Genomic DNA, 26,238 nt, shown 5'->3' on the forward strand with positions numbered 1-26,238 from the left:
AAGAAAGCAAAATAATTTTTGATCACTTTGGGGCATGTAGCTAGCCTCTCTCTTGTTCTGAGTGCTCGAGGTTTAGGTTATTGATACTTTCACAGCGAGGAAAGGAGCCGTCACATCCTCTAGAGGACCTGTTGTTCTTAGTAGTGCCTTAGTGAAGAGCCATAGCTCAAACTGTCTTACTCTGTGCCTGTGAGCTCCCAGCTCTGCATTCATGTTTGTTCAGTCCACCCAAAATAACACCAGGGCTGTGGGCTCTTCCCTATTTTCAGGAGGATCTTCTGGTTTGCTGCTTGTACAGTAAGTGCCCAAGCTTGCCTCCATTTCCTGAGATTTGTGTCAGCACGAGCACTATCATCTCGGTTTCTAGTTGGCCCTGGGCAGTATCCCCATGACCGAAAGCTGGCTGTAAGAGCAGCCCTCTCCCTGACCATGAGAACCGCAGATGTACTTTTGCTTTCTTCCTGGAAGAAAGTCACTATCAGTTCATTTTATTCTTGCCCTAGAATCTGAGGCAGTGGGTCTATTTTGCTTCCTGCTTTTGGTGAATCACATCTTGAATGATTAAGTTGGGGTCTCAATAGGACTGAAACTAATTCAAACCATCTGGCTTTTTTATTACTCCCGAACTCCGACAGAGGCTAATCCTGTATCTTCTAGTTCTAAACTCATATGAGCCTTTGGAAACACTGATTTTTTTTTTTTTTTTAAAGCATGTGTCTTTCCATTTTCTTATTCCTGTTTTTACAGAGGAAGTCAAATAAGCAGAGTCCTATCATCGGTCCACCAGCTTTCTTAGGACATATCTTTACACTACTTTGAGAGGCCAAAGACAACAACAACAACAGCTTCCACAGAAGAGCCACAAAACAGATCGCCAAATAAGATTTGAATTTTAAATGACATTTTAAGTTTAATTAGAGAGCTTAAAGAAGAACAGGAACTACAAGTTACTTGACTATAACTTAAGAACATTCGAGACCCATACCCCTGATGTCATATTAGGGATCATCTTCTCCAGCCACCTGATACCTCTGTCATTACAAACATGGGAAAATCAGTGTCTCAGAGGCAAGTCGACTTCCCTACAATGAACATGCGCGAAGAAGATCATTTCCAGCCTAGGTCTGCTGACTGTTCACCTCTTCTTATTTATTGTCCCTCAAGCAGCAAGCTCATAAAGTGACATTATTTTGTTCACTGTCTCTATTTTGAAGAGATGTATGGTAGGCGCTCAGATGCATGGTAGACACACAAATTATGAGAAAATAATTTTGTGCAAGTATCAGAAAAAAACCTTCAGCATGAACAATAGTGAAAACAAACATAATAAATGAATTTAAGCCCCCAAGAGGCTGCTATTGCAGGATGACCCTCTTCAGTAGTTGAGGTAGCCTAAGAATTTGGCATCTTTTACCTGGTCCACAACATTCACCAGAATTTCACACAGGGATGTGCTTTGTTTCCCACACACTTCTCTCCCCACCTTCTTTCCTTCCCACGTCTAGCGTCCTACTGCTCTTCACCTTCCTCACCTGCTTTTCCTCTCTTTCTTTTTTTCTCCTCATTTAGAACACTCCTTTGACTTTAAAATGCTGCTGTTAATATACTGTAATATAACAACATACGGACATTGCAACCAAGATCCTAAAAAGCTGGGGAGAGACTATTCCAGAGGACATGAAAAGTACAAATAGCCAAGAACCCCTTAGATGACTCATCAAGGTTTGAGTTGTTTCGCTGTAGTGAGAACCATCCTCACACAACCTAAGGGACTGGTTCAGAAAGCATCCCCTCTCCTTAAGATATGAAGGACCACCTGAAGGGCTAGCATATGTCCCCTGCTGTGTAGTAAAGGGTTAACTGTAAAGTAGACTTGAGGTGCTCAAACTCTGCACATTCGAAAGAAAGAACTGGCCTTTGACTTGCTTCTAAGAGATAATCTCTCATCCCTTGGAAAATCCTGTCTCATAAGAGTGTCTTTGTATATCTGAGACCATGAGCCATGCCAGATAGTTTATGTTACAGTGAAAATTATGGTGAATAGCTCTTTTTGTTCAGCAGGGACTCTAGGCTATACTGTATCAGTTTGACCTTTGGAAAGGTTGGAGACTAGCTAAGGTCATTCATGTGAACCCTCTATGCTTTTGTAATTGATCCTTGGGAAAAACTGGACACCATGGCTGGGTGAGCTTCCTGGGTACAAGACATCATAAAAGTTGCCATCATTGCTGGGAGAATTAGGTGCTCTCCATGGGACTCCACAGGGAGAGAACAACTGATTACCCACTGTTGAGTTTAGTCTGTATCCTTTCACTGTAATAAAATATAACCATAAGGATAATGGCTTTTCTGAGTTCTGCGAGTCCTTCTAGTGAGTCATCAAACTTGAGGGTGGTCTTGGGGACCCTGACACACCTGCAGTTTGTTGACACAGCAGAGATGTATCTGATACACACCTGTAAAATCTGAAAGGAGAGCAGGCTGCCTAGTAGCTCTAATGGAAGAAGCAAAGAAGGGGTAGCTCTGTTCAGTGGTCTAAGAGTTTGTGGAAATACAGGTTCTAAAGAAGATCTGGTTTGGAGTTATTTTCATTCTTCCCCCAAATTTGGGGCATTGATGGGACCCCAACAGGAAGACTTCCTATCAACTAACAAATTGGGGACTAAGAGGGATATGGCTGCCCTGAGGAAAATGAGTCACTGAGGTCATCTTGAATATCCCTTGATTTCTCAAGAATCTTGAATGTGTCCATGATGGAAAGAGTTGTCTTAAATACTTGTCAGGCACAGTGATGGAAAGCCAAGCTAAAAGAGTATCGGTTTAATTAGAACTTTTCCACTTTAATTGCTGCTCCTCACTTCTTCCAATCCCAAACCTATAGGAGTCTTAAATAGCAGTTAGGAAGTGGGGGAAGAGTGAATGAGTGAGGGTGAGAGAAGCAGCTAACCGCAGGACTTGTGGAAGGCAGGTGGATGCATGTAGTCATCTTAAGAAAGGGAGCCTAGCTTGTCTGTAGAGTGTGCAAGTGTGGGGAGTTTGAACCCCGCCTTGGGTGGAGAGATTATTTAAAAATAAAATCTTAAAAAAAAAAAAAAAAGAAGAGAAAGGTCCCATCTGTGAATTACAGTTGGAAACCGTGGTTATTACTTAGGGTTAGGCCCTCAGAATTACCAAATTGGGATAGTGATAGTGATGTAAGATCACCTAAAAGAACTGGAACAGTCAGAGAGCCTGCTTGGGGTAGGCGCCAATGGTGAGAAAAGAACCTGCCCTTCTGAAGAGACTTACAAGAAACAGAAGATACTAAATGAGGTTGTATTATGTTACAAGTCGTGCCTGCTCAGCATCCGAGTCACAAAGATGATCTCAGCCCACATGTTTAGCTCTCCTTTTTCTACCTGAAATCCCAAAAGATAAATCAAACCTAAAATTAGGAAAAAATAAATTTCTAGAAAGGTAGAAGGGTATCATAATTAAAGGGGCAGAAATTTTCAGCAATTTCTGGAAGATACAAAGAGATGTGACTGAGTTGATAGAAAAATTAATATCAACCAAGTCGCTGAAACCTTGAATTTCCCTGAGAGAAGAATGGATAAATTGTCCCTATAGAGTCATGGAAAATTCCAGAGTTCGGATAACAAGGCTATGAGTAGGAGCAGATTTTGAGAGAGTTAAAAAACCAGCAGAAGAATGTTTGAAGTATTATGTATACATACAGCACTAGACTGAGGCATCTGTCCATGGGCTAGAGCCTCTGAATAAGATTTTCTTTAGTGGGTTCTTGTGGGGGACATTTATGGTAGGCAGTAGAGCCTGAGAAAAAGTTGGCAGGTTACATAGGACTCCCTCTGTCCATCCACAAAAATATGTAGAGCATCAAGATTAGAAAGATTGTAATTTTTTTTTTATTTTATTTTATTTATTTGACAGACAGAAATCACAAGCAGGCAGAGAGGCAGGCAGAGAGGCAGGCAGAGAGAGAGGAGGAAGCAGGCCCCCTGCGGAGCAGAGAGCCCGATGCGGGGCTCGATCCCAGGACCCTGAGATCATGACCTGAGCCGAAGGCAGAGGCTTTAACCCACTGAGCCACCCAGGCGCCCCGAAAGATTGTAATTTTAAAGTAAATTTATTTAATAAAGGTCTGATGAACTTCTGTTACAACTACATTCTTCCTAATCTTTATGCTCTGCATAGAAAAAAATGTAGAGAAGAGAGAAGCAATTATTAAGGATATAATAGAGGAAAATGTCCCTGTGTTTAAGAGAGATTTGCATCTCAAGTTCCTTCCTTTGAGTTCTGTATCATAAGAAAGTACATCAACTTGCCAATTGATTCTATAGGCCTGGCATAATACTGTTAACAAAACCTGAGGATGATAGCCCCCCAAAACTGGACTATTCCCATTTTTGAAAATAGATGCAATAATCATAAAGAAAACTACAGCAAAGTGAAACAACACAAACAAAAAAAGAAGCAACATTTTTAAAGAATGAAAAGGAAACTTTCCAATTTAAAATGAAAAATTGTATGTTAAAATAATTAATGACAAGGCATTTTATTGAATTTAACATATGTTTATGTTAAAAACATTTTGTTAAGATTAAAATAAACATCTTAACCTCATAAAGAGTATCAGAAACTAGGGATCAAATGCAAACCAAACAGACAAGTGATTAAAGTCTATAAAAAATAATTATGATGATAATCCATGAAAGATTCTTATTTCAGATATTGGCTAGCTGGGTTATCAAACCAATTCTCACACTGAAAAAAAATTAAAATTATGGAAAAATATTTCTACCAGGTATAACAAACTTAGAAGTTTTTATTCTCCCTAAGACATTTTTCCAACTGAGAAAATTTTGTTTCCTTTGAGGAGTGAGCAGACAGAACTCAAACTCAGGTTCCCTGAAGATGAGAAGTTTTAAGAGGTACAACAAATCAAAATCTCAAAGAATCAGCTGCCAGAGAGTTATCAGTGTGACATACAAGTGAAATAGCCCACACAGAATTGCAGACTCTGTTACAATTATCTGGAATGACCAAGGAGCGTCAGACCTCAAACTAGGTTTAAGATGGTCCAAAATAAGCAGTTGCCCCCAGTCCTTTGCAGAAATAAACAAAAATTCTTTATGGAGGGAAATACCTTTATCTAGACCTCCAATTAATCCCTTTTTTCCCCTGCAAAAGAGTGAATAGCAGGTAGTCAAAGATAACAAGGCACACAAGGAAACAAAACACAATGAACAAGAGTCAGTAGGAAAACAGGTAACAGGAGGAGACCTAACATGGCATCCCATCTCACTCAAATAAAAGCTGAAGTTGTTTCAGTGCTCTGCATAAGCTAATATGATCCGTAACTCCTAAACTCACTCCTTACTTCTTTCCCTTTTGCTCACTCACCTCTGGTCACACTGACCTACTTGCTATTCCTCTGCCATACCTTGTGCGACTTTCTCTTAGAGACTTTCCTCCATTTTCTTCCCATAGTTATTTACACAGCCTCCTCCTCAGCTCCTTCAGATCTTAGCTCAAATGTCTTCACTTAAATGGGGCTTTCTTGACCACTCTATTGAGAATGGAATCTTTCTCGTAAGGTTTCACATTCTGTTTTATTTTCCTGCTTTATTTTTGTCCAGTATTTGACACTCTGCATGGAATATTCTCCTATTTTATTTTATTGTTTTCTTTCCCCATCATAATGTAAGCTCTTTGAGGGCAGGGAACTTTACTTGTTTTGTTTTTGAAAATAATACTATATTTTTTATTAGTTTCAGAGGTAGAATTTAGTGATTCATCAGTTGCATATAACACCCAGTGCTCATTACATCAGATGCCCTCCTTAATGCCCATCACCCAGTAACCCCATCCCCCACCCACCTCTTTCCAGCAACCCTGTTTGTTTCCTAGAGTTCACTGTCTCTTATGTATTGCCTCCCTCTCCACTTTCCTCTTATTTTTTCCTTCCCTTCCCCTATATTCATGTTTTGTTTCTTAAATTCCATGTATGAGTGAAATCATATGGTATTTGTCTTTCTCTGACTGACTTATTTCACTTATTTTGTTTGCTCTTATACCCGTAATGCCTAGAATAGTGCCTGATACCCAGGAGATAATCAGTAGATGTTTGTAGAATGAGTAAATGAATGTTTATACGTAAAGTGCTTAGAAGAGAGCCTGGCACATAGTAACCACTTAATGTATGATGGTTATTATTATCAGTATAAAAAATGAAAGAATGTTGAACTGATGGTTATGGATTCTAATTCTGAATTGGTTTTCATCAAAGTAGCCTCTAGCTCCAGTGAACTAATTCTTAAGCTGGTGAGGTTTGTGTGAATTACTTACCTGTATTGGAAGGAATTATGAGCTCTTCCCTTTTATATAAAAGCAATTGATTTTCTACTCTTCTGTTATGATACAAAGAAAGAAGCAAACCCACAGAGCTCAGTTTCAAGGGCAGTGACTTCTAGGACGGAAATCCTAGAAGGCTTTGAAAAATGGAGGTACAGGTGGGACCAATGACAGAGGTCAGGATAACATCACAAATATGTGGTATATCCTGAAATTCCTCTCCAGTGAGTCTTCCCCCAGACAAGTCCCCATATAGATGGCACTCACAGCATTTCCGTTTTCAATCCAGGTGATGGTGGGGACAGGGATGCCTGTTGCTGTACAGCGCAGGGTCACAAAGGAGCCAAATGTGACATTATGGGATTCAGGAGCCCGCAGGATTCTGGCAAAAACTGTTAGGAAAACAGAAGTGGTGAGTGACTCCTATAGCGAATGCTCAAGCTGGAGTGATCTTTTATTTATTTATTTTAAAGATTTTATTCGTTTATTTGACACAAAGAGCACAGGCAGGGGCAACAGCTGAGGGAGAGGGAGAAGCAGGCTCCCAGCTGAGCAGGGAGCCCAGTGTGGGGCTCCATTCCAGGACTCTGGGATCATGACCTGAGCTAGATGCTTAATGACTGAGCCACCCAAGTGCCCCTGGAGTGGTCTTTTAAAAATGCAAATCAAATTGTGTTCTCTTGTGTAAATTCCTTCCATGTTCCTTCTGCATTAAGCATAATACCAAATGCCATGCCCTGGCTTCTAAGCCATTTATGCTATAACCCTGTGTTTCTCACCACTCTAGGACAGTCTAACTGCATTCCTTCCTTAGGAGCTTGTCCATGCTTTCCCTCAGCCTAGAACACTCATTTCCCAGATCTTTATGTGGCATGTTCCTTTTATCATCCTCTCTCTGGTTAAGTGTCATTTCCTCAGAAGAGCCTTCCTTGACCACCCAATAGAAGGTATAACCTGCCCCCATTCACTTTTCATCATTGTGTTTTATTGTCTTTACAGACCTTGCCACTATCTGAAGTTATTTTTTATTTGTTTATTGTCTATCTCTCTCCCACCTCCGTAGATTGTAAGTTTTTGGCAACCAAAACCAAGCCTGTTTTGTTCAGTACCTAGAGGGGTGCCTGACCAAAGTAATAGTATTTAGTTGAATTAAGGAAATAATCAATGCTTTTTATCTTCAACTGTATCATAGTGGGAGGACAGAAAATATTTGTCAAGCTTTTGAGAGAATGAGATGAGCCCATTGGGCCAAAAAGAAAAATATTTTAGGCCAAGCATGAGCAGGAGAATAGGTAACTAATATTTTGAGACTGAATCCCTACTGATTAACTGAGAGAAAGTTCAGGGAACATATGATGTAACAACTGAATTCTTTTTGCAGTTTCTAATTTTAGATTTGTAGGTACAGATTAATTTAACTTCCTGTTTTTGATATTGAGGACTCTAAGAGATGGAGTCTAGCAGAGCATGTCAGAAATACAGAGTTGGGCAAAAAGCCAGAAGAAAGGAAAAGCAAGGAAGGCTCCATTTTTAAGGCAACAGTTGGTTAAAAAAAATACACCAAATGTTTAAAATACAACCGAATCTGCCCCCCCCCCAAACAAAACTGAGCCTGCTTTTAAAAAGTGCTGTGGACTAATTACCAACCTACAAAAGAACAGAGATTAAGGAATAGATTAAACAATGTTACAGGGATGCAATTCATTCCAATCCAGAATATAGACAGTTCAGTAGGGCAAATTATTTAGTTTTCTGAATAAATAACTTGTATGGGGGAATTATTGTAGAGTTATAAAGACTTAAGAGGCATATCCCCAAATGAAAGGTGTACATCTTGTTTGGATACTTATTCAACAGATCAGATATAGAAAGATATTTTGAGATAACTGGATAAAAATTGCACAGTCCTGGTAGTAAATGGTATAAGAAATTAGTGCTAATTGGGGATGGGTGGAGTAATTAACATGGTAATGTGATTTTTTTTTTTTAATCCTTACACTAATGTATATATTGGTTGATGGAACTAATGTCAATAACATAGTAGTAGAATTGAGGAAACAAAATTGGTAGACTCTTGATCATTTTTGCTGGAGGGTCATGGGAATGTGGGAGTTCACTATACTACTATATCTGCTTTTTTGTGAGATTGAAAGTTTTATAGTAACATTTTGAAAAATTGCTGTGGAGCCTAACCCAGCAGCTCCAGAAAACATGTGATGAGACACACCCTTCTTCCACCACTTAAATAGCATCAAGTTTTAGAAAACCCCAAAACTAAAGAAACATAAGGCTCTGAGGAGGAAAATTTGGCAGAGATGTTGGTCCTAAGAGCCTCAGAAATATCTACAACAGCCCTTTTTTTAAAAAAAATTAGAGATTATATTTATTTATTTGTTAGAGAGAGAGAGAGAGAGAGTGAGAGCATAACCAGGGGGAGCGGCAGAAGGAGAAGCAGGCTCCGCTGAGCAGGGAGCCCTTTGTGGGCTTGATCCCAGGACTCTAGGATCAGGTTTGAAGGCAGACAGTTCACTAACTGAGCCACCCAGGTGTCCCTCTACAACAGTTTTAGATCAAAATTCTATGAGGAATGACTCCAAGTTGAAATAGAATGTTGGAAAATTTTCCTAGCAGGTGATATATACAGCCTGAGAAATTTCTTGGCAGAGCGAGTGGCGGTAGCTGTAGTGGTCAGCAGGCTTGCCTCCAGGAGTGAGTGGCCCTGTGTGGTCTCACAGGGGACCGTGCTAAGAGGCGCTCATGCTTGGCTCAACATTCTGCTGTCCTTCTCTTGAAGTTACTCGTGGTTTTTGAATTAAAATCATTGTCATTTGCACCTGGCCTACAAATTATGGAGCCAGTCCTGCTCATCAGGGATAAAAATGCCACCTTAAAGAGGGAGTGAAGCCTGTCCCTCGACTGAAGTTCCAGAAAAGCCGGGCTCCAAGGTGAAATAGGAAATAAAAAGTCACGTAATGAATGAGTCTGAAGGAAGTGTCAATCAAGACTAAGTGACTGAGGCTCTCCTCACTGGAAATTCTGAATTTCTCAAACAGACGAGCCAGTGAGGAAGCAGTGCACATTTTTTCCAGATTTACCAGAGTGACACATGGTGACCCATCTGACCACCTGATGGGAGATTTCTCCCAACTCAGTCTAAGCTCACAGGTTGTGCACTCTTGACAACTGACAGAGACTGACCACTCTCAGGTATTTTCTCCTTTTCTAATGTTTTCTGGCAACAGTGATGGAGATCTCGGTTGCACAACATAGCTGAGTCCATGCTCATGATTTGGTTGAAAGAACTTTTCGGGGTTGGGACTATACTTGTGTGTCCTACATTTTTTGAGTGTGGGGCTACTGTACTCATCATCTTATGGGTCCCATTGCCTCTCAGAATCTGAAAAAAGCAGGATCTTTTAGAGATTGGGAATAGGATTATTTCAGTCCCATAGGTACTGGAAAAGTGTAGCCAGCAGCTGCTGTAGAGAACTCTGTACCCTTGAACCTGAATGATAGCCTTCTGGCTAAAGTGAAGAAGACTAAGAAGTTGGAGAAAATCTAGACACTGTTTCTGCTTTAATTTATAGAGGCAAGAGTTTTCATTTGGGGACTGTAAATTCTTCCTGGAAATGCAGTAATAAGGGAGGATTTATTTTGTTCTAGTTTATAGCTTTTTTCCCCCTTTTGGCTATCATTACATTATTTGGAATATCATTTGGACTTACTGCAGAACTTTTGATGATCTATATTGCATAACACAGCTATGCATAATGGGAGATGGTAAATAAGATAGACGCAACATGGCCTTGCAGTGAATTTGCCTAATATATTGCTCTGCCCCATATCAGAACCTTCTGGGGTGGGGGGGTGGGGGGGGTCCAGTGGGGCACAGGATGGTACATGAAGGAGCAGTATTGGCATTTGCAATGACTTCCTGAAGGTGTGACTGTGCTAATAAGCTTCTGGTCTCCTCCAAAAGGGCAGATAGACCCTTGGCTGAGCCAGGGTTTGATTGTGTGGTGAGAAAAACACCTTTTGAAAAAATGACTTTGTGTTTTTGAGTTGCTGCCTTGGCATTTTACATTATGATAACCCTACCACACCCAGAGTCTAGACATTTAGATAAGGACTTGAGTTTAGGGTGTCCATCGTAAGCTCCCACTTTGCTTTTCTTGGGCAACTTTTAAAATGACCACTTAGAGTGAGGCCTGAGAAAAGTTAGTATCCTGCATCCCAATCTCCTATAAGTATAGGTTATTGCTACCCCACTCTTTTTTTGTTTTTTAAGATTTTATTTATTTATTTGACAGAGATCACAAGTAGGCAGAGAGGCAGACAGAGAGAGAAGGGAAGCAGGCTCCCTGCTGAGCAGAGAGCCCAGATGAGCCTGGATGTGGGGATCCCGATGCGGGGCTCAATCCCAGGACCCTGGGATCATGACCTGAGCCGAAAGCAGAGGCTTTAACCCACTGAGCCACCCAGGTGCACCCCTTGCTACTCCTACTCTTTGTCCTCTTCTCTGTGACTGGGGACAGAGGACTTCCCTTCCCTGGGCTCACTGCATGCTCCCCAGACCCTGGCTTCTGGGATTTGTAAATGATAAATCTTGTGATTCTGTTTCCTTTGTGAGGGTGGTTTAAACTACGCCTTCAATCACAATGAACCCATGGGTTTCACTTCCCCAGAGTGGGAGCTGGGATGCTGAGGAGCTCCTTACCAAGCCTGTGTGGGTGTCTTGTGCCCCCTCATTCATCAGGTCCCAGTCTACATGCTCTTCATTCAGTACACACATGCTTCTCCAGCCCAGCTTCTCCACACATGGTTAAGTCCAGTGGACAAAGAGGGGAAAAGGCCAGGAATAAAAGGGGAACTATTTTCTGCATACCCCATTCTTGCCAGAAGATAAAATAGGAACTTGCCCCCTTTTTTTCAGTATTGAAAGATGGCTTCCACCCTTCCTGCCAGTTTCCCCTTGCCCCCAAAGAAGGTCACAGATGTCTCCTTATCAGAATGTTTCTCAACACATTCCCTTACCCTTGTTTGTGGTTCTTCATAGCACTTATCACCATGTCATAATAATCAATTTGTTTGTTTGTTGGCTGTCTCCTCCTCTGGAATGTAAGCAGCACAAGGGCAGAGCTTGCTTTGCTCATTAACACAGGCCGATTGGGAGGTGGGGAGACAGAGCCCTGCATGGTACATAGCAGGCATTCAATAAATATTTGTTGAATGATTGAATGAATCAATGAACTGAATGAATGAGTGACTGTTCTGATTGGTGAGACTGGACAAAGGGACTTGTCTATGAGTATCTCAGCCCTCTTGGGGCCATCATTCTCCCAGCTACCCTCATACAACAAGGGTATGGGGTTCTCCATCCTACAACTTGGGGTGGAAGGTTAAGGAGTAGGGAGGGGCTTAGGAGGATGAGAAAACAGATGTTAGTCTAATTCTTAGATGAAAAAGTAGAAAGGTTTATTTTTCAATCCAGCTTTATCAGCAATAAAACTGGTATTTTTATACCCATCTGCCTTTGTTACCAGTTCCAGGCAGAAGAGGTGAAGGAGGATGAAAGAATTTCCACCACATTTATCAAGCATCGAAAACAGCAAGGCCAGTTGCAATTAAAAATAAATGCCAGCCTAACCTCCATGGATAAAAATACACTGGTAATAATAAATGTAGATGTAATTCAGTAATGAAGTCCCATTACTTTGCTGGTAGCCCCAAACCGAAAATGTATTCTAGGCCATCAGTTTAAAAGTAATGTGGTATATTTCATATCAAGTAAAATGTTCATTGAATATCTCTATCGTGCATTTTATTAGCATCCAAAACAGCATAAAAGTGTTTTTGTTACATAAATGAGTTAATAGACAGGGTACGACATTACTTAGTAATTTGGAAAATGTTTACAACTGTTTCGGTATGGATTTTTAAAGAAAAAACAGGATGCAGCTCTTTCTATAGTCTTATCCATTATTCTCCAGTTCCTGTGGGCAAGCAAATTAGTGTTCATCTGCATCATGGGAAATAGACATGGGCAATCTATTTATACCTGGGTTTCCTCTCATGATATTTGTTCATGAGTTTTGGGCTTTAATTTCTCTTGGGTAAATTTACAGTGCTAACTGCAGGTTGAGAATCGTACTTTCAAAATTGGGCTTCAGCAGCCAGTGATTCCGGAGTCCTTTATAACATAATTATATTATGTTCTTATTCCCACCCATCCCTCCCTCCTTCCCTCTCTCTTTCCATTTTCCAAAGCACTTTCAGATACATAATAAATCTTACTATTGATTGTCATTTTAAGGGATAATTTGAATTTGGGGTAAGGAGGTAGAGCTATTATTCAGTCTGAAATTGCAGTGGTGGTGCAATGGAGGGCCTAGGGCAGAGAATCCTAATTAAGTCCTGAAAGGAACAAGCCATTTGGCTGTAGATGAGTTTCCTCTCCTTTCTTGTTAAGGGAGTAGGGCCAGAGGAATACTTCAAGGCCCTTATAAATTCTCTTTCTGAGTAATTATTTCAAAGGACACAATGAGCTCACATGGATTTTATTTTCTCTCATTTTTTCCTTTCTTTATTTTATTCTAGTGTCCTTTAAAGAGGATTTTGTTTTGTTTTGTTTTTGTGTTTTAGGTTACTTAATTCTAAACAGCAATGACAGAGTTGAAGTGAAAGCAAATAAAAACAAAAACAATCACACAGGAGCAGGTGAAATGATTTTATCTAAATTTGGTCGTAAGCAGCCTGATGTTTAGAAATAGAAAAGTTTCTCAAATACCTTATTTGGGATGCTCAGATAAGGAGGTGCTATTTCGAATACTACCAGCCTAAAAGGTTTCTTCCTAGTGCCAAAATGTATTATATGAGAACTTGTGAGTCTTACCCAAGAAACATAAAAGGTTAGGTTAGAATGGCACAAAGTTTGGATCTTAATCAGGATGGAAGGTGCTTTCTTGGAAGAAAAACTCTTATTCTACAAAGTAGGGTTCCCCCCCCAATTTGATTTCCAACTACTTTCCTCAAACATATTCCACTAAATATGTGTATGTATCTGTGGGCAATTAAAATTAATTTAAATTTGATTGATTTAGTTTGGTTTGAAGCAATTACATCATACTTGTCTTCTTGGAGTAGTAGTAATTAAAACCTAAGCTGGCATCTTAACATTTTTACGTTCCTCAAAAAATTGTAACACCCCTCTCATCCCCCCCCCATAAAAAAAGACTTTCAATCAAAAGGTACCTTTCTATTCCAATCTGTGTGAGATTTATATTCTCATGCTGATTTATGTCATTTTGTTTGCATTTTCAGGTTACTTAATAAAAGTAAATGGTCAATATATACATTATAAAATAAAGCAGTCCATAATAACACTAGGTCAAATGCTGACAACATTCCCCATACATCGTGTGTTATTTCCTAAAAAAAATAATGGCACTTAGAATTGTTTATAAGGTCAGCAAAACCAAACAATTGAAAAGAACCATATATTTAAAAGAAGCAGGGCAAAAAGAAAAAAAAATACCTTTAGTGTCTTGTTCAGGTTCACTTTCTTCTATTAATAGAAACAAGACAAAACAAAAACACACAATAAACACACAAACAAAAACAACACATCATGAAAAAGGAAAATCTTTGACCACAGAAACATCAGTTGTGCAACAAGATTAATTAGAATCTGCTTGTTTCTTACTTCAATAAGAAACAAATGCAATCAAGGGAAACTGCTGACCTTTACAAGCAAACTATTAAGTGACATAAAATTTCAAATTACTACTTTTAGTCGGGCAGTACTACACAGAAAATAAACTACAGCATACCCAACAACATAGCTCATTTCATGCATTTTTATTTTAATGCTGACAATTACCCTTTCTTTCGAGGCAACAGACTGCCTACTATTCTGATAAATTGTGTTTTCCCTTTGTTAGCGTGGCTTCTCCTTTTACAAGGCCCTGCTGTGAAGTCAGTGAGCTTGAATCTGGGATCTCAACTATCATTTCTATGGCAATAGACTCATGTTGTGGTAAACAGAGGATTAGGGGGTTTCTGCAGAACAGAGCCTACCACCAACAGAGATTCTCTCCTCCATACCCACTCCCAGAGGCTGCACAGAGAGCAGGGAGGAGCAAGCTACAAAGTAAAATGTAAAAATGTCTGCACTGGGTATGCAGACTTGAGAATCTGTAATTTTTTTTTTTTTAAATCCCAGAAAAGAGACAACTGTCAAATTAGTAGTTCCAAAATGTTTAATATGATAACTATATCAAAGGTAGATCCCACATGGAGCTCTGTTTTTCTTCCCTGAAAGTTTGTGTCCATGTAGGTCTTTCTTCAAATTTGTGACAGCCAACAAACACTGTAGCGTTTGTTTATAAGTATAGGAGCTATGCTATTGTTAACGACCTTGAATGCTAAGAATGTATTTGCATAGCTAGTTATAGGTTATGGATATGTACCCACACTATCCCTGTGCGTTGATATTACTCAGCCCATTTTCCAGACAAGGAATCTGAGACTCAGATCTTTGCTGTACGTTTAGAGCCAGAAATGCCACAATCCAGTTTTCATACATAATTCCCTGTTCTAGCGGGCTTCATAGTAAGAAATCCTCATTGTTGTGCTTAATACTCAGTCCCCTTAAATGTAAGCAAACTTACAATTTCCCCTTTTAAATTTTATTGTGATTGAACATTCCCTGCCTCCATCAACCACGTCAGTGGCACCTTCCTCTTTTATTTTTTCAAGGTCAAAGATGACTTAAAAGTTGTTAAATTGAATACACTTATGGTTACAAGGAGAGTTAGAAATTTTCTGTCAAATGTACCTAAACAAATAAAATTACTTATTTTTTTAACAGTACCCCCAAGATTGCCTGGTATTTGATACTAGTTTTTTTCACACTGAAAACTGATCATGTGGATATTTGAAACTGTTGAGATCCCTGGTTTCTAACACAGGCATTAATTAGGAAAAATAAAGGAAGGTCCATGTTTGGGCCAGATTAGCCCTGAAAAATTGCATTTGAACGCCTTTGGGCTAAACACATTTTCCTAGTTCCTTAACACAAATGTGCTTATTTCCAAATCTTACTATTTTTGTTTTTCACCAGACGAGGAACTATCTGTGAGTAGCTGAGATGGGCTTGGGACTCCTCGGGGATATGAAATGTCTTCATTCCCTGGCAGCTATTATCTTCAAAAATTTTTTCCACTAAAGTTCAGAGTCCTCAGTAAATTTTGAGAATCTTACTCGCTCATAATTTTTTTTTTTCTTCCCTCACACACTGTTCTTTTTTGAGTTCTGGAGCAAGTGCAGGTGTATTCTTTTTTTTTTTTTTTAAGATTTTATTTATTTATTTGACAGAGAGAGATCACAAGTAGGCAGAGAGGCAGGCAGAGAGAGTGAGAGGGAAGCAGGCTCCCTGCCGAGCAGAGAGCCCGATGCGGGACTCCATCCCAGGACCCTGAGATCATGACCTGAGCCGAAGGCAGTGGCCTAAACCACTAATCTCCTTTCAATTTTGCTTAATTTTGCTTTGATCTTTTACTGGACTGTACCTGAGAGTATACTATGAAGACCATGCTGACTTGCCTCCGCTATCTCTTTGTACTTACTGTTGTTACTACTGCTCATCTTGCTTGATTTGTTTGGAACTGGGAGCAGTGTGAAGTTTTGAAAGAATGCACCCATTTCCTCCCCTGTGGATCCACAAAACCAACTCAAGAGATGAAAGATTGTCTACGATTTACCATTTTCCTAAGAGGAGGCCTAAAAATTCGACCAGAAATTATATTTTAATATAGAGACTCTCAACATTTCTTTCTAGGCATAAGTACAGATATACAGCTCTATACAGATGTATTTATACGTGCTTATATATTTATACAAGTACGTACTGCATTCACACACATGCACACACAATATTGCTTTAAATTAGAGAAAATGATGCAAGAATAATCTACAAAACCTATTTAAGCTTGAGTACACTCATTCGGTGTTAGGAGATTGTTGGTCATTTCGAGGTCAGGTTATAGGCCTAGTTTTTCCATGTATCCTGCTTGCTTAGTCTAAGATCCCTCTTGACCTCTGAGTTCAGAGTTCAGTAGATAAAACCTACTGTTTTACCACCTATCAATTTTTAAATATTTGGCTTTATGGTCTTTATTCCCATTTAACTGTTTTATGTATAATGCATCAGTGTTGTCTTCCAAACTAATGTGTAATCTCCTTTGGGGGGTGGAGGCAGGGAACGGCGTAGCACACTTTACCTTCATTATGTTTTCTTCTCCCCCTAAAGTTTAGCACAGTCTCTTGTAGAAAAGAAGAAAATACTTAAACAAGGAGCTGGGTAGTGATTCATTTTGCTTTTCTTTCTTGAAATTGTTCCATAAGACATTTAGAATAGAGAATCAGAGACTTCTCTTATTGGAATAATTGCAGATGTAATCAACATCTGAGTTAAACAGTTTATCCATCATTTTCTTGAATACTTGGATTTATGGGGAACTTAGTACTATCATACCAACCCATTTAAAATACTGTTTAAAAAAAGGAATATATTCTAAATAAAGAAAATCAGTCTTCTTATAATTACCACCCACAAGACTTAGTTTCTATTCCTATCCACTGGAACCAAAAAATAAATATCCATCAAATATTTTCATTTTTCCAAGCTTACTAGCCCCAGGTCACCATGCTGATTGCTTACTTTTGAGCTTTCTTATCTTACCTACTTATCTTAATTTACCCCCAGAACTAAAACTAACACACACATAGAGAGTCTCACAAATTCAAAGAATAGTAATATTCTTTCTAATATTCTACTTCTGTGACTATAAGTTTACATATGTTTTTATATGCATTTATATAAAAATGCAGTTAGGTCAAATCCCATTGAAAATCATGAATATCCAACACCTGTTTTTATACTTGCTCTTCAAATTTGAACTTGTGTGTGTATGTGAATATGATTTGATTTTAAGAAAAATGAAGTTTTTCCTATTCAATTCACTGTATTACTTGATTGGAGAAGAAATTTGAAGGGAAATGTATTATATAGGAGGAGGGAAAGCCCTCAAGATTCCCTGGCAGAAAAGATCACATAAGTCACATAGACCTTGGGGAAAGAAAGAAAGAGACCAGAAGAGTAAACAGGCAGAACTGTGGGATGCACCCCATCCCTTCAGACTGCAAGGATGAGGAGACCCAAGAAGGTAACAGGAATCTGGCCACCTAGACCAAAATCTCAGTAGAGGCGGCCATTGCACATTCTTGCTCTTTGTAGGTTGGCATTGTTTATAATTTTCTTCATAGACAAAAGCTTCAAGAAATCTCTGAACGTCTGGTATTGTCAGGACACCATTCTAGGACTTTTTCATTTTTCAATAAAATGATTTGCACCAAGCAGTTAATAAAGAGACTAACACACAGCTAGAAAGTACTGGAGGCTAATTTTGAAGTCAGGTCTTCTAGCTCTGTCTTTCTTTTGTTTATTTTTTTTTTCCAGAGCTGTTTGTAGCTCATGTTTATCTTCCTGACTGATGAAAGCTATTTCTCCATCTGTCTTTAAAGAAAGAAGGTGTATTTTATTTTTAAATTTCAACCTGCCTTAGGGAGCTATGTTCCAGATATTGATCGTGTTGAGTACCCTTTTTATAGGTGTTAAAAGCATGTACTTAAATCCATTCCTCACTTACCTGAGAAGAGAGGAATCATTCTGTAGAAAGAGAAGTCCATTGTTGAGACCTTATTAAAATATGGATGCTAGTCAATACTAGATTATTTGAATCCATTCTTAAAAAGACTGCATTTGTCTCACCTAGCACTGTATTTTAAGAATTATTGCATTGGAGATACCTAGTAGAAGACAAGCACTTCAGACAGCAAAAAGGGTCATTTTAGTTGTTTTACCTTTTACTTAAAAAAATTGGCTCAGGGAATTGTTGAAAAGTAATCATATTGAGGCTCCGTGGCACTCTGTTTCTGGATAGATTCTTTTCTTTTCCAGTCATTAAAAGAACATGTGACAATAATAATAATAAACCGGAGTAAATACCTGCATTTTCTTTGCTGACTTCTGGGGAGCCAAAGCAAAGAAACATGACCCTGGTGCGCTGCCACTGTTTACATTTCTGTTTCCTTTGAAGCAGAGCAGTGCGTGAGGTTTATCCACTGTGGCTCGGTCTCTGAGGGAGTCAGAATACAGGCTCCTTCAGAAAACATGCACGGCCCCCTCACAAACAGCCTTCCTTTGCATCTTCAAAGTAAGGCTGGCCTGGCTCTGTGACATCACGATTCTCTCAAGTGGCTTGGGCTGGAAACGTTTCTGTGGCCTTTGAGATAATAACATTTTCCCAGCTTGTAAATATGGATGGTGAATCATGACCATGAGCAAGAAGTGTTTATCAAGTAAATCAGGTACGAGCCACACGAAATTAACTTGTTCTTAGTTTAGTCCTAGATGGAGGTGGGAGCCACTAATAAGAATGTTTTGGCTCAAACGTTCTGAAAAGGTATTCGAACTTTAACCGTAAGGCAAGGAAGATGTTGGACTTCAGTTGTGATTCAAGTTTTCCATTCTTTAAAAAAGTGTATATTCTGGGTTTCATGGAAAGAGATGCTGAGCTGCTTGATTGCCAGGACAGAAGCCTTTCTTGGTTTCTCCTTTTTAAGGGCTTAATTTTGAGATCATTTTAGAGTGACAGAAGAGTTGCAAAGATAGTATAGAGGGTTTCCAGTAATTTTCACCCATCCTCTAGTATTAGCATCTTACATAACCATAGTACATTTATCAAGATCTTAGTTCACTTTTAAATCACATTTTTTACCTAATCTCATGAAATGGAAGGTACTTGAGCTCTGACAACAATTAAAGTAGGTAAAGTTTAGTAAGAACAAGATTTTCTTAAATTTTAAAATAATGATTATTATTACATTATTGTTATTATTATTATTTTAGCTCACTAGAAGTTTTAACTGGGAAAAGAAACAGGAGCTATAACCTTAAGCTTAAGTGACACCGTGATATCCTGGTTGCCTAAAGAGGCTTGGCTTGGAAACATTTCTGTGGTTTTTGAGATGGAGTTCCAGATGTCCAAATAGGACCATGACCTCTAAACTGTAGGTCCCCATGCCGAAGAGATGACATTTGAAAACCATGTCTAAGAAAGGACACCACATGTTATAATCTCGGTGTTAGTCTGTAAGTCAAATTACAGCTCATTCTGGTTTTTATGGCTCCCCAGTAGATACTGTCTCATACTCTCTAGTCTGTCTTTTACTCCCTGACTCAGCAGCATCCTGTGCTCTCATGATAAATCTGCTTCTTCCCACCCCCATCACTGTGATAGAATCTGTACCATGAGCTGCTGTTAATCAATCAAAGCCTTGATGGACCTCACCTCTCTGAAGCTTTCCCTGATCTCCCACCATCTCCCCTGCCCTGTACTTCTATCATTGCAAATGGTTGAACTTTAATTTTTGTAATTACCTGCTTACATGCTCATCTTCCTCATTGAATTTGAAAACTTTTCCAGAAGTGAGCCATCTTTTTATCTCTGTATCCTTAGGAATAATCTCATTCCAAGAAATACAGTAGTGAATAGGTTTAAAGCTTATTCTAACTTTTATCCTATGGGTTATAGTTAAGATTTTCCCTTAAATTTTAACCTTTGTTTGGAATAAAGACATTCCAAGTAGAAATCCTCAAGTCAGTGCTTCTCAATTTGTGGTAATAAGACTACTCGGATAAGGTTCATTTGGGAAATTGTTAGAAGGCCCTAACACAGACCTATTAGATCTGAATCTCTGGGGAATGCATCCTTGAGCCATAACTTTCCTTAAGATTTGCAGAGGCTGTTGACGTGCATTGAAGTTTGAGAACTACTACCTTGGAGGAAGAGTTGTATTAATCCATCAGTTTTGTTATTTTTCCATTTCTTTCCATAGAGGTTTTGAAGTGAATATAATTAATGATGTGACAGTAAAGTAAATGAAATAACAAACACATAGTATCAGGGCAAAGGAGACTTCTGGTCGGTTTAGTGTAACAGATACTACGACGTGGATTCTGAGATATGTGCCAGGTAGGGCAAAAAACAAAGTAAAAATAAATTACAGCATTCTTACCACAAGGAGGGAAACAAAAGTTCACTTTCTCAGGAGAGGCCATTCCTCCCTCACCCAGGCACTTAATTTTTAAAGCATTTTTTTACTTAATATTTACCTTAAAGTAGTGAATGATGGAATCATCAATATTTTTAACAAGATTTTTTGGCAAACTGCTATTTCTGTAGTGAGTTAAATATGTGGTAAGCCCAGGGTGTGCACTAAGGTTGCTTTGATTTTCCTACCGCGGATGCTGTGTTTTTTTGTACAGGTTGGCTCTAAACAGCCCGTTTCCCCTTTGCCAGTAAAGGCACATCTTCATATAGTTTCTTAGATAAGCTTTCTCTTATCACTTGTCCCAGTAGGGCCAAACCAAAGTTACAATCTCTAACAAGTACCAAGCATGCCAGTGTAAAACATTGCTGATTGAAGGTAGATTTATGCTCTTTGGAAACAAGAGGAGCAGTTGGTAATGTTGACATTCTATTTATGAAATCTGAGAGACCTAACCAGCAATATTCTCTTGGTAGAATGTAAACATAAACAACAGGCAACAAGACCACCAACAGCCAATATTTATCCAGAAGCCCCCATGTGGACACAGCATATATGCTATCTTAGTCCATTTTAAGAACCCTACGCTGTAAGTAATATGTTCCCCATTTCCCAAATGAGGAAGTAGACTTGCAAAGGTTGAATAAGTCATCCAGCCTCACGTAACTACAAGTGGCAGAGTCAGGATTAGCACCAGATCTGTCTGATGCTAAAACATGTGAGCACTCCACCATTCTGGTCTATGAAATAGAAACACAGAGAAAGGGAGAACTCAAGAGTCAGGTAATGGAAGCTGTCCTCGCCTGGGAACCAAGATGTCTGAGGTCCTTGCTAACTTGGAGAAAGTACTGATTTTTCTAGTCCCAGGTTTCCTGATCTGTGGAACAGGGGTTGGAATTACCACTTCAGACTGAAGACCTATGATTACTCTTCTGATGGAACCAAAGTTAAAAATCAACTCTCTTTAAAAGAAAAAGATAGGTTTTGTTTTGTTTTGTTTTGCCATTGAACTTGATTGCTCTACCTCAAAGATAAAGATGACACATGGATGAAAGAGCTGTGATAGTTCCACAGGTGTTTTTTAAAATCATCACCTCTGTTACACAGAAGTTACATTAGTCCGAGAACTAACACTGATAACTATTGTCTGAGCAACTGCTCTGTACAGTCTTGTAAGAGCTTTAAATTATGTTATCTTAGTTTACCCTTTTTACAACATACGAGATACAAAGTATTATTAACTTCCTTGGACAGGTGGGGAAACTGAGGTGCAAAGAGACTAAGGAAACTACCTGACATTCCCCAAGTGTTGGGGCCAGATTCTGAATTCAGGAGTTTACTCTAGACTCAGGAGCCCAAGTACATTAGCCAGTACATTAAGTTCCCTCTAAAAATCATGCCTTGAGGCAAAAATGAACTATTGGGACTTCATCAAGATAAAAGCTTTTACACAACAAAGGAAACAGTTAACAAAACCAAAAGACAACTGACAGAATGGGAGAAGATATTTGCAAAGGACATATCAGATAAAGGGCTAGTATCCAAAATCTCTAAAGAACTTATCAAACTCAACACCCAAAGAGTAAATAATCCAATCAAGAAATTGACAGAGGACATGAATAGACATTCTGCAAAGAAGACATCCAGATGGCCAACAGACACATGAAAAAGTCCTCCACATCACTCGGCATCAGGGAAATACAAATCAAAACTACAATGAGATACCACTTCACACCAGTCAGAATGGCTAAAATTAACAAGTCAGGAAATTACAGATGGTGGTGAGGATGCAGAGAAAGGGGAACCCTCCTACACTGTTGATGGGAATGCAGGCTGGTGCAACCACTCTGGAAAACAGCATGGAGGTTCCTCAAAAAGTTGAAAATAGAGCTACACTACGACCCAGCAATTGCACTACTGGGTATTTACCCTAAAGATACAAACGTAGTGATCCGAAGGGGCATGTGCACCCGAATGTTTATAGCAGCAATGTCCACAATAGCCAAACTATGGAAAGAACCTAGATGTCCATCAACAGATGACTGGATAAAGAAGATGTGGTATATGTATACAATGGAATACTATGCAGCCATCAAAAGAAATGAAATCTTGCCATTTGTGATGACGTGGATGGAACTAGAGGGTATTATGCTTAGTGAAATAAGTCAATCGGAGAAGGACAACTATCATATGAGCTCCCTGATATGAGGAAGTGGAGATGCAACGTGGGGGGCTTGGGGGGTAGGAAAAAAATGAAACAAGATGGGATTGGGAGGGAGACAAACCATAAGAGACTCAATCTCACAAAACAAACTGAGGGTTGCTGGGGGGAGATGGGTCGGGAGAGGGTGGTGGGGTTATGGACATTGGGGAGGGTATGTGCTATGGTGAGTGCTGTGAAGTGTGTAAACCTGGCGATTCACAGACCTGTACCCCTGGAGCTAATAATACATTATATGTTTATAAAAAAATAAATTATATTAAAAATCATGCCTTGACTGGTTTATCATTCATGGAAATGAATATACTAATTACAATTTGAAGGTCATATATTTGATTCCTGAAGGAAATAACTTAAGTAATAGTATTTGAATTCCATATTGCCATTGAGTTCTAATAGCTTTCTATTATATCTTTCCACGATTCAAAGTTGTTACATTTTGAATTTAAGGCCAGTAGAGATGTGGCCTTCTCTGTCTTGCGTGGTGTGAGATGAGTCTCTGTTGAGTAAATCAGCACATTAAAGAGAAAGAACGTTTCCTTTTTTTACTATGTATGTTTGAAATTGTGCATCTCATTTTGATACCTAAAAAATGAAAATCAGAGTTTACTCTGATTAGAGTATGTGTATTTTAGGTTGCAGTAACTTTTCATTTTCAAATAATGTAACGTCCATGTTATATTAAACAATTTAAGACAAAACTTTGAGGCACATTTCTTTTTCTTCAAACCTGCAGTTAAAGAGGGCCTGTTTTCTTCACTTGATGTAGTATCTGTTCAGTGCTATAATTATTATATAACTGTTTCTTAGAGGACTAAAGTGACAACTCTTCAACTAAAGGACAGCTATACCATTGTTTCTTGAAAGCACTATGGGATTTTTTGTTGGGAATAGCCCCTTAAGTGAGTATCAGTGGCTAGAACTCTTCTTTTAGAGCATGCACCTTATTAATCATGCAGGTTTAATATTCCCCGTGATAACCCCCAGGGATAGCAAAGACTTATGCCTTTTTCTTTGGTTTGGTTTTTAGATACACAGTGTACTCATGACAGCAAATCAAACCTGTTAGTGGCATCAAGCAAGTGGAATTGATGCCGGGAACAGGACCACTGCAAATTTTATTAAAACTGCAAATCACTGAGAGCACAGCACACATTGGGGTTTAAATACCTCTCTCTGTGGCATTTGTCATATTAAGAGCTGCAGCATAAACAAAGGAAAAAGCAAATCAAATGTTATGTCCACATTGCATGATCACTTCCACTCTTCTGGATGCAATAAGGAAAGCTGATCTCTAGGAAAGAAGGCTGCCAGAAGTCTAACATTTTTGAAGACAGTGCTGGTCTCCTCTAGTTGGATCTATTGACATTTGCCTCTGGGACATCATGTGTGTGTATGCATATTTACATGTGTGTGTGTACACATATATGTATTTATATATGTTTATATGCATAGATACAGATATGTATATATAATGTATATGTATAATGATTTATTTTTATCTTTTGGGATTCTCTTGTTGTCTGATATACTGCATATGTCTGCAAAAAATCTTCCCCATGAAACCTTTGATAGACCAAGTCAGCCCTAAGGATACATGAGAAAGCCTTTCAGACCGCACAGACACAGACAGACAACACTCTAGGGCCTTGAAAGGTGATCGGGGCTCCTGCACTAAGGCCATTTACATTCACCAGGTGGCTCACCTTCCCTCCTCACTCCCCAAAGTGTCTCTCTCAAGTGTTGAGACAGGGTTTTGCTTTTTGAGACCTCCAGCAAATGAGATATAGTCTAAACACCTGGGAAGCCTACACTAACACTCGACCTCAGAGGATTCTGTTCTTAGTCTTGGTCTGCTTCAAGGGCTCTCATCTGTAGCTTTATACTGGTGCTAAGCCACCTCTCTCCACTGCTGATTGCTGACAGAGAACCCTCCCTTGGTTCCAGCTCCTCTTCTGCCCAGTCTTTTCCTTCATGGCTTTAAACCTCCAAGAGTAAACAAGGTAATAATAGAAAATGCAATTGACTGGGATTCCAGGATGTTCCAACATACATCTATTTTTAATGGAGTCTCAAATATTCTGCACTCAATCAGTTTGTATACACAAAGCAGAATTTATCTGAATGTGAAATTCACAGAAAGTAATAAAATCGACACTCAGCTCCAGTGAAATAAATCATTTCATAACAGTTAAGTCAAAGCATATAAGGGAATCATGTAAGAATATAGGGAAATACAAGAAAATTAGATATTTGTAAATTTTTAAGTGGATCTTTTTCAATGATTAAAAAATTCAACAATGACTTCTCTGCTAAAAAAATTATATTACATATTAAAAGTGTTTAATTTCTGTGGTGTAGTATTTATTCAACATGATTTTTTAAAGAGAGAATATTCCTCTGGTCAAAAACAGGAAGATAAAAATCAGAATCTTGCATTTTAGAGGTCATCTAAAGCCTCCATGATGCAATCTCTCCTTAAAAACTTCGGCCCTGCCATCCAAGTCATCCCATTCCTTTGCCACTTCCTGTGCCACTGAGTGTCTGTCTTCCTGGCCTTTAGAGTACTTGGAGAAAACTGATTCAGTAGAGATACGTAACAGAGACAGTACGGATCATTCTTTGGATACCCACCATACCTAAAGTAGGACATGAGGTAGATTGGAGAAACTCTCTTGATTCAGAATTTCTTCTGCAGGGCACTGAAAAGTGTCTTTGTTTTCAACCTAACAAAACTAATAGCAAATATAATTGGTGGTAGTGGGGGATGGGGGACTGCATTGGATCATGCCACTGAAGATGCTGTTTTCATCTCTGTGGGGAACTGATGGAAAGAAATGATCTCAAAAGGAAGGGATATTTCGAGTTAAATATTAGGAGATATTTATGAGCTAATATGATTGATTTATTTTTGTTTTATCCTTATATCTTCATTCTCATATTTGGAGAATGATCTCAGCTTGAGGGCAGAAACCACAAACCAACTGTGATTCTCTTTTAAGACTGGTAAGAAAAACCTGAATTTCAGAGATATTAAAATGCACAACAAAGAAAACAAATATTAGCAAGTGGTGATTGTAAGGAACTATTATCTCTGAGATTCCCCCCAGCCATGGTAAAATATTTAAAAATGAACATCTTAGAATGTATGGAATGTGATATGGACATTTTCCTTGCCCTCATCACATCCTGCCATGAAACCTGTCCAAAAGGCCATTGTCAGAGAGGAGACAGGGGTTGAACTTTCCAAAGGAAGAGCCTCCACTGTTATGAGGTGGACCACTCTTTGCTGCATTTCAGGTGAGTATGGAATTTGGGAAATGATAGATACTTCTACACCAGTGTTAAATCAGTATACCTGTATAGTTCTCACCTAGTGGTAGTGCTTCACTTTTCCATGGGAACTTCCTTTGTTTCCTTTGAGTCAGTAACACCCAACCACATGGAGAAAATGCTCACTGAGAAATCAGAACCCAAACTGAATTTTAGTG

At 39.0% G+C, this 26,238-nt stretch overlaps 1 protein-coding gene across 1 annotated transcript in view; it reads right to left on the reverse strand.

Moving 5' to 3' along the window:
• The window catches only part of MUSK (muscle associated receptor tyrosine kinase), a 90,514-nt gene that overhangs the window by 35,569 nt on the left and 28,707 nt on the right, over nt 1-26,238 (reverse strand). The window contains exon 6 of the mRNA XM_046023209.1: nt 6,622-6,746. Coding sequence (XP_045879165.1) covers nt 6,622-6,746 — 125 coding nt within the window. The remainder of the gene's footprint in view (nt 1-6,621; nt 6,747-26,238) is intronic.

Source organism: Meles meles, chromosome 11 (genome assembly GCF_922984935.1).
Source record: "Meles meles chromosome 11, mMelMel3.1 paternal haplotype, whole genome shotgun sequence".
NCBI lineage: Eukaryota > Metazoa > Chordata > Mammalia > Carnivora > Mustelidae > Meles > Meles meles.